Source organism: Hydractinia symbiolongicarpus, chromosome 5 (genome assembly GCF_029227915.1).
Source record: "Hydractinia symbiolongicarpus strain clone_291-10 chromosome 5, HSymV2.1, whole genome shotgun sequence".
NCBI lineage: Eukaryota > Metazoa > Cnidaria > Hydrozoa > Anthoathecata > Hydractiniidae > Hydractinia > Hydractinia symbiolongicarpus.
In genome coordinates, this window is record NC_079879.1 from 17556559 (window position 1) to 17575214 (window position 18656).

The window sequence follows — 18656 nt, forward strand, 5'->3', positions numbered from 1 at the left end:
ACCCTTTAACAATTTTGCAGGTGTATCAAGTTGTAAATTATAACTTGTTGCCTTTTTTTCAAAATGATCACCTCACTGCGCAATACTCTTTCGAAAGGCAGTGCTAAGCGACTGTACCGGGATACCATAGCACTTGTAAGTTCCTCATAATTAACCTTGTCGAAATCGAGAGATGTTGGTGATCTTGATAACCCACGCGTACGATGCACAATGGAGAACAAACTGCAATCTATCATGTAACCCAGGCTGGTAAAAGGGTAGGTCTCTAATAACCTCAAACATCTTCCCCAGGGATATACAGAAAGTACTGCCATAGGCTGCAGCGATTGCCTTCTCCTCAAGTGCTCCGACATAAGCGCTCGCCTTAACCAGTAGCGCTCTGACTGTACCATCATTTGGATTGATCCCCTCTAGGATCAAATTATTTTCGCGTTCGAATTTTGGTAACCAGAGATCTTCAGTGTAATGTGCAGGTTTTGCACCAAACTCTTCCCGATATTGCTGACTATGGTGCTTTTCGTATTGGTGCCAGTCAGCTCAAGATCAAACAATAGCCTAAGGCTTTCTGGGAAAATTCATCATTCTATCCAATGTTTGGGACATCCACATATAGGTTCTCATTCTGATTGATTGTAGATGGCACGTGGCTCATCTTTACACGCTGCTTTTTCCCTTTCATGGCAAAGAGCGTACTTGATTTTGCGTGAAGATCATTTTTATTCAGTGTAGAATAACGAGGAACTTTCAGTAATTTTACTTCTTTTCGAAGTGCGTTCATTTATTTCATATAGCTGTTATCAACTATATAAGCCTTTACATACTACAACATACTAAAACCCTCGTCATCATCATCATCCTCGGATTCACTAAGGTAGCAAGCGCCATACCTTTCAACCTCTTTATATTTACACTCTTCCAAATAAGTCTGAATGTAATATAGCTGGATCCTTGTCTATAGATGCGCCCTATTTTATTGATGGCCGTACATTCGTATGGTCCTCCTTGAGATGGTTCCCTTTGCTTATGAAAATTGATTCTAATCTTACCTTTCCACCCCCTCAGTTTAGGGTTAATATAACGATCTTTCTTTACACTTATGTTAGTGAAACCATGCCCCTCCAAATCCTCCACTTTTTTTAGTATCTCGTCATATTTTTTCAACCACTCAGGGTAGTCACTAAGATCGAACGACATAGTAAACGCTGAATTCTGACTATATTAAGAGACACCCTGAGAGTAGATTTTTTTTAGGGGTTTTTATCAGTATCGTCTCGGTCACAATATCCAATCACAAACCTTTCATCTTTGTTTGCAGGAATAGAATCACTCAGCACAAGGTTTTCAATTTCCACATCTTTGATATTTAGTGGTGTGTATAAAATTCTTTTGATTTAACATTTTTGTCTTTAAATTTCAACATGCTATTTTATTTATATGAAAAAATGTTATTAATAAATTTTTATTTTTTGGTCAAACATGTACAAATACCTCCGTTATATAAAGTGTATTCCTGATAACAACGCCAACATAACATTTTACCTTTTACCAAAGTTTTCTTCCGCATTTACACCTATCATATTCATCAAGTATACATTCACAATCATTGCATTGTTCTTTCATCATTTATCTTATGCTTCGCTAGAAACATAAAATCCTGTACAGTATTATTGCTCTTCTGAATCACAAACCCTATCCTCCAGGTTTTTAATCAATCTATCATTCTCCTTTTCTTTTTCACTTTCTTTCGCGAGAGCTATGGCCATAAGTGGCAGAGAGATACCGGCCATTAATATCATGACTACTGCATTTTCGAACATTTCGAATGTTGATTGCTGAAAAAAGTGGGGGGCTGAAGCTCCCCCAGCCCCCCTAGTGGCGCCGCCCCTGATTTCACAAGAAATATAAGATTTACTCACATAATTTTGAAATCTGTTGCTTTTCATCCTCCGGCATACACCAATCCCAATATCGATATGGATGTCATGGTAAAGGAAGCAGCTCGATCTTAATTCTAGCCTTCTCCACTTTCCGCTGACTATACGTAGTATTAATCCACGGCTTGAGATCATTTATATCTTCAATTCCTTTCAAAATTTGAGATGTAATGAACCAGTCCGGAAAATACTTGATCATATGGGGATCACCCATAACGACATTATTGCTCATCTCTTGGGCTTTGAAGCAATCTGGAACATACCTGATCATCCAGAATTCTTCTTCAATTGCTCTAGCACACATGTCCTGAGTCTTGAGATGATCCGGAATATACTCGATCATATAGGGGTCATCTTCAACTGCTTTGGTACACATCATCTCACGTGTTTTTTGATGATCTGGAACAAATCTGATCATATAGGGATCCTCCATAGCGGAATTATTACACATCTCTTGGGTTTTGAAACAATCCGGGACATACGCAAGCATATAGGGGTCACCTTCAAATACTTTTGTACACATTTCCTGAGTCTTGAGATGTTCTGGGACACGCCTTACCATCCAATGGTCCCCTTCAACAGCTCTGATGCACATGTCCTGAGCCTTGAAATGCTCCGGAACATACTCAATCACATAGAGAGCCCCTTCAACAACGCTGCTACACATTTTCTGGGTCTTGAATCGATCCGGAAAAGGCTTGACCATATAGGGATCCCCTTCAGCAGCAATGCTACACATTTCCTGGGTCTTGAAATGTTCTGGAACATACTTAATCATATAGGGAGCCCCTTCAACAGCACTATTACACATTTCCTGGGTGTTGAAATGTTCTGGAACACCCGCGAGCCGGGTTTCCTCTCAACTGCTTTGTTACACATTTCCTGGTTCTTGAACTTATCTAATATAAACAGAAATACATATGGATTCTCTTCAATAACTCTGACGAACCTAGCCTCCTCCAGTCGATCGCCAATAGCATCGCGCAATTCTGAGATATTTAATTATTTATACAATTTTATTTATTAATATTTTTTTGAATAATGGGGATTTCCCCTACTCAACTCGAGCATGATGCCGTTGGATTTGTCGGATGCCGTCGGGTATTTTTACACAGACAGTTTTTGACCCACTGGTTAGGGTAACTTTTTTCTTGAGGGGGATAAAAAGGAGCGTTTTTTAACGAACACTTGTAGCATTTTAGCCCCAAAATGACAGTAAAACGACACTTAATACTAGCTACAGCACATTTACACGCAATCATAAATGGAAGCTCTATTCGCTAACGCAAAGTCATTGAGATTTACGTCCCTATCTAGCGTCGATCTTGAACCTCGAACACATCAAATTGTGAATCATATCAATGAGAAACAGATCTTTGTTTGTATGACATTCGTTGCTAGAGATACCAGAATGGACCGTTTTCCGCAATCATATCGACTAAGCGTTTAAAGAAGGCTTTGCACTCATCGTTCATAGCACCATTTGTCGCGAATAAAAGAGATGTGATGGAACAATTCTCCGCTTGAAGTACGCGCTCGTTATACTGCTTCTTCTTTTTTCGTTTCGTTTTTCTGGAAGGTTCTGCTTATTTCCATATCCCTGTACCTCTGAGAGTAGGCATTGAATAACCTTATGTCTTAAATTCATTTCCGTCGTTTGCCATGCGTTGTTGGAACCTCTCGCCATTGATTTCAAAAAGGCTCGGATCTACTCTATACATACTTCCTCGAGAAGGTCTGCAGACAATGCACGGCTTAAATCGAACCGAGCACCAGATATGCAGTTGGAGGGCAATCGTTACAGTTGCCAGTTGTATCGAATCTTGATTGCATCCCAGAACTGTTGCTTTGTCAAATCGTACCCTCATTCTACAAGTGAAAACGTTGTCAACCCATTTGAGACTCCCGTTCGCATATTAGATTCATTGATTCTTTTACCTCGTCTATTATCTCAGCTCGCAATGCTTTAAATTTGTTGATAGCGTCTGCGTCGTTCTGATTGAATTTGTTGTTTGGACTTGTCACTTTCCTCATTGTTCACCATGAGAATTTGATTTCCCGTACTCATTCGTTGCATTTTTACAAAAAACATCAATTCCCAATCCACTAAGCCTCGGAGGTAGTGCTAAAAAACCTTTAAACCCCAATATCTCTGCAACCGTTTGTCAAAAGTACATGATCCTATACATTTTCTTGATCAGAGTTTCAAGAGCTATAACATGAAGGCAATGGGTATACAAATTTCAAAAAAATAATTTTCTGTACTTTTATTAGGGACTTTGCTGACGTCAGCAATATTTTTAAACCCGTAAATCTCATTAACCATTCATCAAAAGCACGTGATTACATACATTTTCTTGATCAGCGCTTTAAGGTCTACACAATAAAGGCAACGTAAAAACAAGGTTCTAATTTTTTTGTGGATGGTTTGATGACGTCATCAAAATTCATATGACGCTTATTTTTCAATTTTATCCTGCTTCAGTGGATTTTTCCACGGGCTTTATCGACTAGTCTCTATTTTAATAGCCGTATTTTGTCTGTGTGTTCAAAAGGGTTACCGCGTCCTGTTACAGAAACACGAATTGTGATACATAGGATTTTTCCACGGGTTAACGACTATCTATATAATAATACGCCAGTTCCGTGTGTCTGTAACAGGCAAAGTGGATATGTTCATTTTTCTTTGATTTTACCAAAACTTTTCTCTGAAGTAACGGAAAAATGTATGTCTAATATGTTAAATTTTACCCTAACCCTAACCCTAACTCTAACCCTAACCCTAACCCTAACCCTAACCCTAACCCTAACCCTAACCCTAACCCTAACCCTAACCCTAACCCTAACCCTAACCCTAACCCTAACCCTAACCCTAACCCTAGCCCTAGCCCTAACCCTAACCCTAACCCTAACCCTAACCCTAACCCTATCCCTAATACACAAGCATGTTAATTCTGACTTTACAGCGCGACGTCAAAAACACCACCTTAACGTCAATATCCTATATTAAATTAATAAAGCCATTACAGTGCACCCAAAACTTTGAGGCCAAATAAGGAAACGAGGTGGTGACGTCAATGCTTTTTCACCGCGTGGGTAACTAGGGACCACCTGGAACCAATTTGGGTAAGTTTCCTAAACCTGGGTCCCTAAATCTGTTTCGGAATGGGTGGGTTGATGACGTCATCAAAAAACCTTCAAACCCTAATATCTCTGCAACCGTTTATCAAAAGTATATGATCCTATTCATTTTCTTGATCAGTGTTTCAAGATCTGTACCATGAAGTCAACAGGTATACAAATTTCTAAAAAAAATTTTTAATGTTTTGACAGGTTTTGCTGTCGTCAGGAAAATTTTTATTTCCTGATATATCCTTAGGCGTTCGTCGAGAACATATGTTCCTGTACATTGTTTTGACTAGAGTTTCAACCTCTACACATTACAGACAAAGAATAAACAAATTTCGCGAATTTTTTATCTCCACGTCAGCAAAACATTTAAAACAACTTTCTTTTTATTGACCTTTTGCCTAAGTGGATTTCTCCACGGGCTTAATCGACTAGTACATATATAATAAAGCGCAAGACTATTGCGCTTTCCGATTTCCCGAAAAATTCCGGTTTTATACCTAACACGGAACGGAGAATATGTCGGAATTAATTGTCTCGTTGTGTTCCACCCAAAGTAGGGCAGCTGCCCAAAGTCGGGCATTTTTTAATCATAACCCAAGAAGGGTGAAACTGTGCAAAGTGAAACACGTTCTTTTATCAGTTAAAAAACTGCATACTTGCGTCTTAAGTAAAACTTTATTAAACTACTTTAAGCTTTACTATTTGTAACGTAAGATGCCTGAACTTAATTTAATGAAAAAATCACTCTTATGAACACATATTTAACCAAAATTTAAACTTTTAATCGACTTCAGTCAAGAATAACAACCACCCAAAATAGGGCATTATATTATTGACGATGTTTAACCTTCTTTGGGGAGGAATCAAAACTACTAGTTTTTAAATTGTCCAGGTAAGTAGATACAGATACTAAATAGCCAGGATTTTTCGGTGCTTTTGAGTGGTTTCTTCAAAAAAATAATGCAAAACTATTATGCTCAAAGTAAGTCAAGACTTGGAAAATGTGCATCTTTAATTGGCTCTAAAGCATTGCGTATAAAGGTTACTAGTTTCACAAGAGGTTGTCCTCATTTTAGTTGTAGGCTGGGGCTATTGTTTAAAATAAGTTTTTTTTCTTAAAATTATCTTTCAACGTATTATTTTCCTGATCGTGGTGATAAAAAACGCCTCTTTGACTGGGGCTACTTTGGTTTAATTAAACAAAGCTGACCAAAAAGCATCTTTTTGCACTACAGTAGTTTTCTTATACATATGGTAAAAAAAATTATCTTTATTTCATTGTAACCCTTGCAGTGACCCTTTTAAAAATCGGAAATTTCTTTTTTACATAATTAGTTTACGAAAGGTTTATTTCAGATTATATATCCATATTTTTTCTGTTATAACACACTTGTCACGATTTTATGGCTAAAATACTATTATCTTTCCCCAAAAATATTCAGCCTCAACAATTCCTATTTAAATAAAATTCATGAATAATTAATTAGTTCTGTCGAATATAGTTTAAATCTACGCGCTTGAAAAATTGTACAGAAAGAAATGACGTAATTATTAAAGAGAAACGTTAAAAACAACAAAGATGGCGCATTATGTATAAATTTAAGACGACCTTCATTATGCTACACTGCACGAGCTTTAACTTTCGATAGCATTTTCGTTTTACTTTAAAATTTTCAGACATGCTTGGTGAATCATGCAGCCATGATACAGTGTGCGAAAATCTTTTTATTCGGAATATTTTTCTTTTAACAGCGTTCGATGCAGATTGCTAACAAAGAATCTTTTGAAAAAAACAAATGACTATTGTTAAAAAAATAAGAATGAACAAAAACAATCCGCACACCATTTTAAAAGGGTTAACCCAAGGTTTATTTAAAAACAGAAGCTGATGAAAAATAACGAGATTGTAAAAAGTTGGAGCTCGTAGAAGCCGATATTTTTCTTGTTTATGATACATTTTTAAATAGAAGTTTCTGCTGACTCAACAATTTTAGTGTTAAGTTAAAATCATTTTATTATGTATCAAGGACTTTGTTTTTAGGAAATGGTAAAAAAATGGTATAAATAAAACAATGAGTAAATAATTAAGCTATTTGGACAGCTAAAAAAGGGGTACTGTTCTGCCCAGATTGCGAAAACGGCCCGTTTACAACCGGGACAGCCGGATTATGTACGCATGGTCCGATTATGTTTTTTTAGCCCTAATTATGTCGTGGTGACCGGTTTATGAACGCTGATATAATGGCAGGCAGGCTGTGATTGGCATTTCCTTCCGACTTTTGTAAATGAAACATTGACGAATGGACGTGGATATTCTGCCGGTACCGGCAGAATAAGTAGGGGTGTTTATTCTGCCGGCAGTAACCAACTACCGGCAGAATAAAGAGAGATAGTCTGCTGGCAGTAACTACCGGCAGAATAAAGGGGGCTATTAATTCTGCCGGCAGTAATCAACTACCGGCAGAATAAAGAGAGATATTAGTCTGCCGGCAGTAATAACGGAAATCACGATAAATACACCAAAAAGGTATTATTTTGCAAAAAGTAAATATAGTACATAATCGTGGCAAAAATACAAAAAAACTCAAAGCAAACAAAACTCCGGTTTTATTCCACGACATGACGGAGACAAAAAAAACGTGTAAAGTGTACCAAACACTACTAAAAACTGTACTATTAAAATTGCAGTATATAAAGATAAAGATCTTCATATACCAAACTTTCTGAATTTTTACAAAATGAAAGTTCTTGAACCAACACAAGTAAGTTAATTAGAACAAAAATAAAAATACATCAGTCGTGTTACCGGTTCATGACTTATACGCATTGACGAGTCGCATAACAATATGTTCTAATCTAGCACAGGTAATTTTACCAATGTCAAAGCTCTCCTTATAACCGTGATGGACAAAATGTAAAATTTTTTCCTTTGGTTCAGTTTCATCATTGGCATATAACTTATACTCCTTTTCGAATTTCGGAAATGTGTTGAATAATTCTTCCAGCGCGTGGGCGTACTTTTTCCCTTCGTACTTACAAATCGCAAGTAATTTATTGTTATCAGGATCACTTGACTCTTGCACAATATCCATCAAACTTCCGTCATGTGCCATTTTTCTTAACAGCAGCCGCCAATGACAAAACCACCTTTCTAGTTCTTTTTTTTCACGTTGTTCTAAGAAGCAGAAGTGACTAATAATAAAAAATTAAAGCGAGTTAAGTGGCAAAAAAATATGATGCCGGCTATATACCTTCTTCAATTGCTTTTTCCATCTCCTCTTTTCCTAATGGAATATGGTAACATTATTTTGAGAATGTAATGACAAAATAATTATAGATTTCTGTATTATAAACTTTTGTAAAAAAACTTACGTTTTTTCAAAAATTTCTCACAACTAAAGCAAATATTTCCATCTGTGCTATTAAAACAAATGTCGTGGTATCTGACTAAGCACCTTGTACAAGAGCGTGGTTCGACCAACTCTGCTTTACAATTTCCACACAAACTTTCTTTCCGTGATTCAACTGCATCTTTTATGTATTTGCACAGCTTACCATAAGTTTCTTTTAGGCAAAATCTCCTAATTAGTTTTATATCGAATGATTCGTCACTTATGCAATTTGGAAGACCCTGTTCGACCATCCTTCGAAACGCATCTTCGTCTACACTTTCGTTTTCATTTATACAGTCGATAGCAAATTCGGGGCAAAACAAAACAGACAAAATCATTTTAGCCTTTCCTTCTTCGTTCATCTTGTTAAAGTCATAAGTTTGCAAATCACCTAAAATATAAAGCAGATGGAAATTTTTTGTGACATTCAAGTATAAAAAGAAAGAAACTGTTAATAAACGCAATAGATTAGACTAGTCGATGGCCCGTGGAAGAATCCACGGGTCCGCCCATCCTTTTTATACCACTTAAGCGCGTCTCGCTACTTACGGTACGGTACCATTTTGCGTGACAGACAGACGCACACGGGTATTATAATATAGATATTTACTTGAATTATGGTGTTCCTCAGATAGTGTGCCTGTATCTATTATCGAAGAAGCGCAAGATTTTTCTGAAACGCCAGCATCCTAAAAGATTTTGGTAGGTATTAAGAAGTTAGTTGCTTCAAAATTCATGAAAGGTAATAATTAAAAATAAAGAAACGACAAGGTGACATTTATGACATATGACTCACAGGAATTGATTTTCTTAATCTGCATGCCACCAATTCGATTGCTGTTTAGTTTCGACAAAATCCAAGATATGTAATTGTGTGTGTACGTCATACTGCAAGTCAAGAGGTGATAAAACCATTTGCGTATTTGTATCATGTCACCAGGATAAAAATCGAATTCGGCGTCCTTGACTATGTATAAGAAGTACATTACCGCAAATATGCCACAATCCACTCCGTTTCTCTGCCTTGGTAACTTTCGCGAAAAAGAAAACTCAAATCTCTCTGATGTGATTATGCACCAGTGTGGTATGGATTCCGGTATTGGCGTTTCCAAATTGTTATTGAGAATATTATACCAAATGATGTGGTTTATAACATTGATATCTTGCTTGAATTTCGTGTCTGGAACATAACCATACATAGGGTCCAGATAAAGAATATTCTTTTGCACACAATCAATCAAAACCAAGGACCAGTGGTTGGAGTAAAAAGAAGCAGACACGATTAAATCGATATCTTCACAGTCACCAGGCAAAACTGCCTCAAGTGTTGAATCTCTTTTAACGCGTTCGAAAAAGGAAGAAGGCAAAATGAAAATATTTTTCTCTTGAAATACTGTTGATGATATCAGGATAAATAAGCCATCAATAACTTCCCCTAACACCATAGTTCGTGGACTAAGTGACTGTAAGTCGTCAAAGTACAACTTAAATGGAGAGCTAGACGGGGTTAAAACCGTTTTTGACGACATTTGTTGTGTACAAACTGTTTCAAAAGCCATGGACCAAACATTGCGATTCGCCTCAATAGAAATTGGAAGAGGTTTTGGTACATTGATATTGTTTCGAACAGGTACTAAGGAAAATATAAATACGAGAAGATTGGAATAAACATATTCTAATTCATATATAGTTAAATATTTTTAATGTCAAAACGTATTTGTAGAATTGACAAAAAAATTACCTGAATTCCCACATTTCCTAGTCAAACACGTCTTGCACACCCAGTTAACCATTTTTGGTTTTTGTTTTAAACCAATGCATGTCAGGTGGTACCAATTTAAACACACTTCGCACCCTATCACGTGACCGTCTGCTTCATTTTTGCATCGTGGGCATGTCCAGGTTCCCTTTTTGTCTTTGACAATCAAAAGTCTCTGTAGTTTGGCAAATGCGGTTGAAGTAAAGTACTTGTAAATCAATTGCGTATCCACATTTTCATCTAGAAGTGCCATAGAGAGTGAACATGCTTTCGGAAGATCATTTTCACAAACTGTAGTGCCGTTTTTGACAATTTCTTCACCTTTTTGTTCTCCGAAGATCCATGACATCATGCGACATTGCTGCTCCCGAACAGGTAGTAATTTGAAAGGAGTTGGACGTTTGTCAAGTGCCTTTTTCCTGCGTTTGTATGGTAAACCAATTACGTTAAAATCCACTCCCTTTGGGCGACCTCTTCTCTTAATTTTAACCGGTAGTTTGAGATCAAGATTCGACTCTAAATTTAAATTATTTAAAAAAAATCTACGTCCCACAGGCAGATGAATTCATTTAACACAAAAATAAATATAAAAATCCGAGAGGTATCAGGAAAGAACATCTGACATACTTTCTAATACACCAACGTCTTTTGATGCCATGTCATCCGCCTCCGCTAATTCCACTGTTTCAACTTCACTTGGAGGTTCATCACTTTCTTTTTGTTTTTCCGTTTGTTCATAATCTTGACCACATGTAGATGCCGCTGTTTCATTTTGATTAGAATAGTCATTGGGATATGCAACTTCAACGCCATCTTAAAGAATAAAAGGAAATTATTAATCCGTGCATTTTTCCAGCCTATGCAGTTTATCCTTTTGCGCCATATTTTAGAAAAATAAATATTAAAAATAATAAGAACCTCTTGTTCCCAGCAATTGTACATCAACGTCATTGTCCCAATACCATACAAGTTTCTTTAGAACATCCATCTTTCCCAAAAACCGTTTCGTACCTTCACTCGACACAATTGTCTTTATTTCTTCGCAGACCCGATGCACATTGCGGTAACGCTCGTTAAGATTCAATACCTTCTTTTCGCCTTTTCTTAAGGATACATGAACTGGTGTGACTGGAGATGGGTGCTCTGATATAAACATCCGATGTGTTTTTCTATGAAAATCATTAGTCCACCGGTCAGCGCATAAACTTTCGTCAAAAAGAGGTAAACTACAACAAATATGTGCCGACAGGGTAACAGCATCAAGGTTGTAAAACTGCATGTGCACGAATTTGTGTTGACATTTAAATGCATTTCACCACGAACTTTGAAAACTGTCCCCTCTTTATGAACATTTCCGACATTTTTCATTTCTTTTAATTGGTTCAGCACAAAATTTAAGGCGTAACTTGTTAACAAATTTGAATATTGGTATTGAGGGGTTGAAATATTAAATGGTATTACTTTGCGCTTGAGTAATGTTGATGCAGCTTTGTGATCTCGTTCGTTCCTTAAGGAGTACAAAACCGTGAAAAAACCGTCAATAAAGTCTTCTAACGGACTGTACAACTTAATGACAGATTTGAGTTTGCCATTTAAGCTCTCAAGTCTATTGTTCGTCGTATTTAGGAAGCTATTGACATTAAGGACATCACCTAAAACCCACTCATTCTTTATATCGTGCCAATTCTCTGTAAAGTAGCTTTGAACCATTTCTGGAGCAGCCTTCATAAATAGATCGTATTGTTCACGATATTCACTTTCCGTTTTGCTGTAACACATTTTCTGAAAAAGTTCTTTTAATACCACTTGTTGGCATTCTCGTAAATTAAATGATTGGTTAGAAATTTCACGCTTAAAACTACGTAGTGTGTGAAATAAACAAATCAATAGTTTACAGGTGGGGAAAATTTCTTTAACCACCTTTCTCAATGTCAGATCTTTGTCGGCCATTACGATGCGAGGAATTAACCCATTATTATTTTCTTTAAAAGTGTTTAAAAGCCAAGTAATTGACTCCTCATTTTCAGATACAAGAAGCCCCACAGCAGCAACCTCGGTTCCACCCATGGAATCTTCAACCACCAACAAATAAACAGGAATTTTTAGTTCTGTCAACTTATATGTAGCATCAATGAAAAATATTTCAGCATATGCTGCCGTTACAATTTTCATGAAATCATCTTGAAAGAAAATCCCAATCAAATTTTTTTCTTCATCAGCATGAATGCTAACAGTGCAACCTACAGTAGATTTACAAATTGTTTACAAAGTGAAAATTTTATTGCAATCATGTTTACAGTATCAATTGGTAAGTCAAGAGTTAAACCTCTGTATTTTTAGAAATTCTCTTTCAAAATAGAAGCATGAAGGCTAAAAAAACCCAAAAGAGAAACAAAGAAGACAATAACTGCCCCATAATACAGAGTTGATAAATAAGTAAAACCAACCGTATTTATTTGTTAAAATATCTACAACTGAGTTTAGGTCGTTACGAGTTTTTTCTCTTTTGTTTTCTGCAGCGATGTTGGAAATATCTCGGAGTGTTACAACTTTCCCACATTCTCTCGAGAGTTCCTGCTGCAATAACTTTTTGTTGACATTCATCGAGAGCAGGTACTTAGCCTTTTCCTTGCTTTGGTCTGTGAGACGCCTTTGTTTTGGCAAGTGGTTGAACAACTTCTATGAAAAATATACCATTTGAATGTATTACATTATAACATTAACATTAAAAATCAAATTTATATTAAAAAGATTACTTTTAATTTTATTATGTATATACAGATAATAAATGAAGGCAGCAGGAATTGAACCCGCAACTGCAAGGCAAGAGCCATGCCGTTTTTCCGTTAAACTATACCTTCGAACATAACAATTTTTAAGTTGACTTTGTACATTATTTTTACGTCTTAAGTTATATATGACTGAACACTTTATTATTGTTACTATTATATTATTATTATTATATTATTAGGTTTCAATATTTTATTGTATTTATTATATAGTAGTCATTTATATGTAATTGTCAGTGTACAGCAATGTTTAATCTCTGAAATACGCCACAACAGGGTGGCGAAACGTCATAAAGGTAAATGATGTTTATCATAAAAATTGTACCACTGTGTGTAGCTAGCAGTTACCTGGTTGAGTTCATGATTATGTTTATCAACTATATCTTTTACTTCTAAAGTTTGGCCATCTGCAGATGCCCTAATCTTGATACTAAATGGGCAGTGTTCTGCAATAAAGAAAAAAGAACAGTAGCTAGCTAGGCTGGTGAACACAGAGGAACAGAGCTTGCTAAACTAATACTATGCAGAAATTATTTTCAATAAAAAGCTAGAAATAAATAACTTATTGATATCTACTTACTGCGAGGAGCGTTTTCCTGAACTTTCTGAGTGAAATTTACGACCACCATGAACACAAGACAGTTTTAGCTCATAATATTTTAACTCAGGATTTAGTGTTTTCTTTACTCTCCCTTGAGAAGCTTTTATTGTCCGAGAATCTCTAATCCATAAATCTACGAAGTGTGATGCTTTAAAACGTTCTAATTTATTACATAAATCCTTATAGCTCGCAAACTTTTCACCAACAGTAAATGCACCATTAACATCATCCGCCATTACGATTATGTCTGAATGATGTTAAGTACGCGATTTGGCGGGAAATTTACTGCCGGCAGAATAATTTTCTTCCTTAACCAGCCGGTACCGTCCGTATGGCAAGCCAAATTCACAAGTATTCGATATACCTAGTATATCAATCGAAAAACTAGGTTTAACGGTAAGAAAAACCAGGTTTTTCGTTTCCGTGATCGAGATACTAGGTTTTTCGATTCGATAAACCTGGTATCTCAAAGTAAATTTTGGAAAAACTTGGTATTTCGGTCGAGATTCAAGGTTTCTAAAAAATACACCAGTGGATGGATAATAATCCAGTGTAGTGATGCATATCTATTTCGACTAAGTTAGGTTCCTCAAAGTACACCATTGACATCTTGTTCAATGCAGCGATGACTTTTTGCTAAAAAAAACCCTGCAAAAGCAGGTTTTGTTTATACTTTCATTTACCACTACGAGACAGTGATATTGAAGCTAGAGAGAGAGAGAGAGAGAGGATCCTAGCTAGAGGCAGGCAGTGTAAGGTAACTATTGGTAGTATTATGTTTCCGTTCTAAGAAACAGCCATAGGGTATGCCCCAACATAATTTTGCTTAAAGCAAACTTATGTTGGGGCTTAGCACACTAATGATGACAAAGTAAAAAAAAAAGTGATCTTACCCCAGTAAGTGATCTTTTACTACTTAATAACAGTTACCTAGTTACCTACATCAAATTATATGGCTAGGCACCAAAAACATCTCTGCTTACAGCTAAACGAGTTACTCATCATTTTGTTGTTCTCAGAATCCGTTTTACTACTGGAAATCAATAAAAAAAAGAGCTTGGTGAGCTTTAAGACAGGCATGTTTAGAAATTCATTTAAGGACAGGCATTTTGGCATTTTTTAGACATATTTAATCGCACAATCAGTTTATGACACCTTATTAACTGATAACTATTTTTAACTGGTTAATAGACCTTTTTGAATGTTTACATTTTTCTGTGGGTAAGCCATTTTGGCTCTAACAACCGCATGGCAGGTAAAAAGATGTGGAAGCTTGCTTAAGAAATGTCCTATCAGACCATTTCTTTTTACGGAAACATTGTTGAGGCTTTAAACTATTATTGTAGATTGCTCTACATTCTGCTTAATATACCTATATATTCATTTAAAGTCTTAACAATACCTTTGTCCAAAGGAATAGACTGAACAAGACTTCCTTTCACCTAGCATGTACATCTTTTTGCCTACCAGAAGGGCTTACTGTGCTTACTGTGAAAAATGTAAACATTAAAAAAAATCTCTCTCTCTATATATATATACAAGTGCTTATTGGCTAAAAAGCCTTAACGACAGGCTTTACATATATATACTGCACCATATAACTTTTAATTTTGTAGCAGCAATAATGATAGCTATATGTAAACAAGTAACACTGCCGGAAAATCAAAAAACAAAACAATAAAAAAAGATAACCGCAGTGTGTTTTTTTATCTATATTTTACGGTAAGCAGTTAATAAGCCATTCTTATTACCTGAAAAGTCTGTGGAGAGTTCTCTGGAATTTAAACTTGCACAAAAATTTCATGAATCAGGATCTTTCCTGCTAGAGTATTAGATTACCAAAGTAATTGAGAAAAATTGGCTAACTCTGAAACACTTTTTAAATTCTGGAAAACCTTGTTAGAAACTTTCCATATTTTGTCTCAGTGAGGACCCTAGCATACTATAAACAAGTATTTTTTTTAGATATTTTGGGAGTTGTCGTATTGTATGAACTAAAAAGAGCAATGCATGTCATTATCATATGGAGTAGATACAAATGACTAAAGGAGTTATTTTTAAATCAATATGAAAAATACCTGTTACTGTGTAAGAAAATACTGTACTTGAAAAATTTGTATTTTCATAACCTTGTTATAGTTTTATTATATTCCATATATTAAAATTTAGCATTTGTTTTTTGTTATCCTCGGGCTAAGTCATTTTTTACTATTTATCCACTTTTTACTATTTGTCCATTTATCCTATTTATTAATTTTTATTTGTGCTATATAAAATTTTGAATGCAATAAACATACACCAGGGGTACAATCAATAATAATTTTTTTATAATAAAAGCTTATTTATACCAATATTATTTCCAAGTCGGTGTGATGAAACTCGATGGACAAAAAAATTACTATTTTTGTGTACAAGTTGTTGGCTTCAGCATAAAGTAGTGATTTGCTCTGCTGGGGAAATATACAATTTTTTTTAAAAAAATGTTTAGCTTCTGCTTGTATTGTATTCTGCAAATCTTGGAACGCTGATCAAATTAATGTATGGCATGTATAAAAACGTTCGTTAGTAGTGCAGAAATTACGCCCAAAACGTTTTGCACGAAAATTAATACACTCGAAAATATTTCAATTTACTATATGGTATCCGCAATCTTAGAGGATATCAAGCTACAACCCTGGACACAATATTTGTGGAAATGGCCGTTTTTTGGCTGTTTCTCAAAATGGCTAAACAGCATTACTTCACCAGTACTATGCAGCTGGTAGGTTGTAAACGTTTTACTTTGACAAGGGTGTGGAGCCAAGTAACGAACGTCGAAAATGCGCTAGCTGCACTTTTCGCAATGTCTGTCTTATGAAATAATTCATTCCACGTCCAGAAAGGCCCAAAATATCGGGAAATTAGGGCGTGCCGACGGCAGCAAAAATTAGCACCGTTTAAGAGTTTGACAAGGACTCTTTACAAATTTAGAGTGCCTGTTATTTACATAGAAACGGCTTTCTCAATTGCTTGTAATTACGAACTTCGAAATTTCGTCCTTCTTTCCACTAATTTATGTCTGGGGTTGTAGGATATAATACTTTAAGGAAAGAGACTTTCGCGCAAAAAAAATTTCGCAGTACCAAAATCACCGCAAAATTTCAGGTTTGCGTTTAGGTTTTTTTAGAAATTTTTTTTGGAATAAACTTTTGCTTATATGAGGGTTTCGTATATATATTTAGGTTAAAAAAACGATCGAAAAACAGAAAATAATGATGACATCGCAGTTTTAGAATGACGCTATTACGTATATTATTGACGTGTATAAGTCAGTGTTTTTTTTTTACTTTGCCAAATGTTCAGTTTGAGGACTTTTTTTTGAGACCAAATTTGACGGTAATTTAATTAGGCAGCTCACTCAGTATGTAGAGTTTCAGAGGCAGAAAGGATTAAAAATTCCATTTTCTTTTACCCGGAGCTAAACGTATATATACAGTGATACGTTTTTATTCCTTCTGAAAATATATTTAATATCTCGCAAATTTCTGACTTCCATTTTATGGAATTTCTATTCTTTAAATGCTCTTTCTTCCGATATCATAGATTTTAATTGGTGTAATATATGTTCTCAGAATAGTATAAGCTACTAATTCAGTCTATGCTACCGTAAATCTTCTAATAATCAGTAGAAAAATAATTTTCAAATACATCGAAAGTTTCCGCTGGAATAAATCTTCCAAAAGTGCTCTTCGACTTGGTTTTCGAGAATTCAGGTATCTAAGATGATTTCTGAGTGGTTTTAAACAATTTTAGCAATTACGTGCTTTAGTTAGTAGCTAAATTAAAGAACTAATGTTTTTGGAATATTCATTCCGAACGGACTCCTCAAAATTACGGGAAAATTTCGAGGGTCTTAAAAGACGGCACCTCCCAAAATTTTATTCGGTAAATCCTATTTGTTTTGATTTTATTCCAAAAAAGCTGATTTTCAAAATGTTGAACCTGAACATTTGGCAAAGTAAAAAAAAACACTGACATAAAAAAAAGAGAACAAAAATTGTCTAGTCAACTTTCACGTTTTTAAAAATTTAAATATTTCGCGGAAATAAACTTTCGCGCTTTGATCAACTTTATAGCGTGTTTTGACGGAAGAAACTTTCGCGGAAACCAAGGCTAAATTACTGCGAATGTTTTATACTGTGAACGTTTCTTCCCTTAAAGTAGTCATTTGTCTTGTGCTGGATGGTTGGCTATATACCATCAAACAAGTAGCTTTGTTTTAAAAGAAGTACCCAACATGTTATTTGATCATGCACCGCTGCTGAAAAACGGGTCTTGAATATGTCTAAACTCGTCGCTAGTCAGTAATAGTTGCTATTGTTTTGTCAAGACATTTGGCAGACTAACTTTCCTATTGGGTTTGTGCTTTTCCCAATCTTAAGCGTAATGAAATTTCATACTACAGTATAAGTTGTCTGTAAGAAGTCATTTGTCTTGTGTTGAATGTCAAGGTTGGCTATATACCATCAGACAAATCGCTACTTTTTAAAAGAATATTTAAAATCAAGGCCCGCGTGTGAAGTGACTTTATGCTACCGAACAAAAACACCCAGCCTCGATGATGTTTTGAGTCGCTAGTATTTGAAGTGGCAGAGTTAATTGCTCTTATGATATTAAAAGCGATATCTCTATAACATTAACCAACGAAACATAAACGTAATATAAAAACAAGAAGCTAAGATAGGCATTAAAATCACACTGTATTTTATTATCCACAACCGTAAAAAGTACTTTAATCAATTTCTCGTTTTGTTAAAGTTTGCATTTTCCCTATACTTTTGCATGGATTTCACAGACAGATTTCAAAACTTACAGTGCAAAATATGCTAACTACCTCAAATTTGTACATAAAGTTCTGTTCACATTTTTCGAATAAAATGTATGCTCACTTTATCGGAGGTAATATCAACCTCAAAAATATGTTGTGGTTATTATTTGTAAAAAAATCAAGAAAAGAGAGAAATCAAATCAAAAAACCGATTTCTAATTTAGATATCAATGATGAAGGTC

The 18656-nt window shown here is 35.4% G+C and overlaps 1 protein-coding gene and 1 long non-coding RNA gene across 2 annotated transcripts; one reads left to right on the plus strand and one right to left on the minus strand.

The window, feature by feature from the left end:
* Nucleotides 1–7472: 7472 nt before the first annotated feature.
* On the minus strand, nt 7473–8851 carry LOC130645041 (uncharacterized). The gene is made up of 3 exons (XM_057450892.1): nt 8439–8851; nt 8318–8350; nt 7473–8241 (listed from the first exon to the last, which is right to left on the minus strand). Exons 1-3 carry the CDS (start codon nt 8818–8820, stop codon nt 7877–7879), a joined length of 780 nt encoding a protein of 259 aa, XP_057306875.1. The 5' UTR covers nt 8821–8851; the 3' UTR covers nt 7473–7876.
* A 5177-nt stretch (nt 8852–14028) lies between these two features.
* On the plus strand, nt 14029–15735 carry LOC130645043 (uncharacterized). Its single transcript, XR_008982675.1, has 2 exons — nt 14029–14364; nt 15573–15735. It is a non-coding gene; the product is annotated as an uncharacterized LOC130645043 (long non-coding RNA).
* The last annotated feature ends 2921 nt before the right edge of the window (nt 15736–18656 follow it).

What these genes read in the sequence shown, in the direction of transcription:
- LOC130645041 (XM_057450892.1), bottom strand. Translation starts at nt 8,820, where the DNA reads ATGAACGAAGAAGGAAAGGCTAAAATGATTTTGTCTGTTTTGTTTTGC. An exon ending in TGAGAAATTTTTGAAAAAAC is followed by an intron (nt 8,351 to 8,438) that starts GTAAGTTTTTTT and finishes ATATTCCATTAG; the next exon opens with GAAAAGAGGAGATGGAAAAA. An exon ending in GGAAAAAGCAATTGAAGAAG is followed by an intron (nt 8,242 to 8,317) that starts GTATATAGCCGG and finishes TCTGCTTCTTAG; the next exon opens with AACAACGTGAAAAAAAAGAA.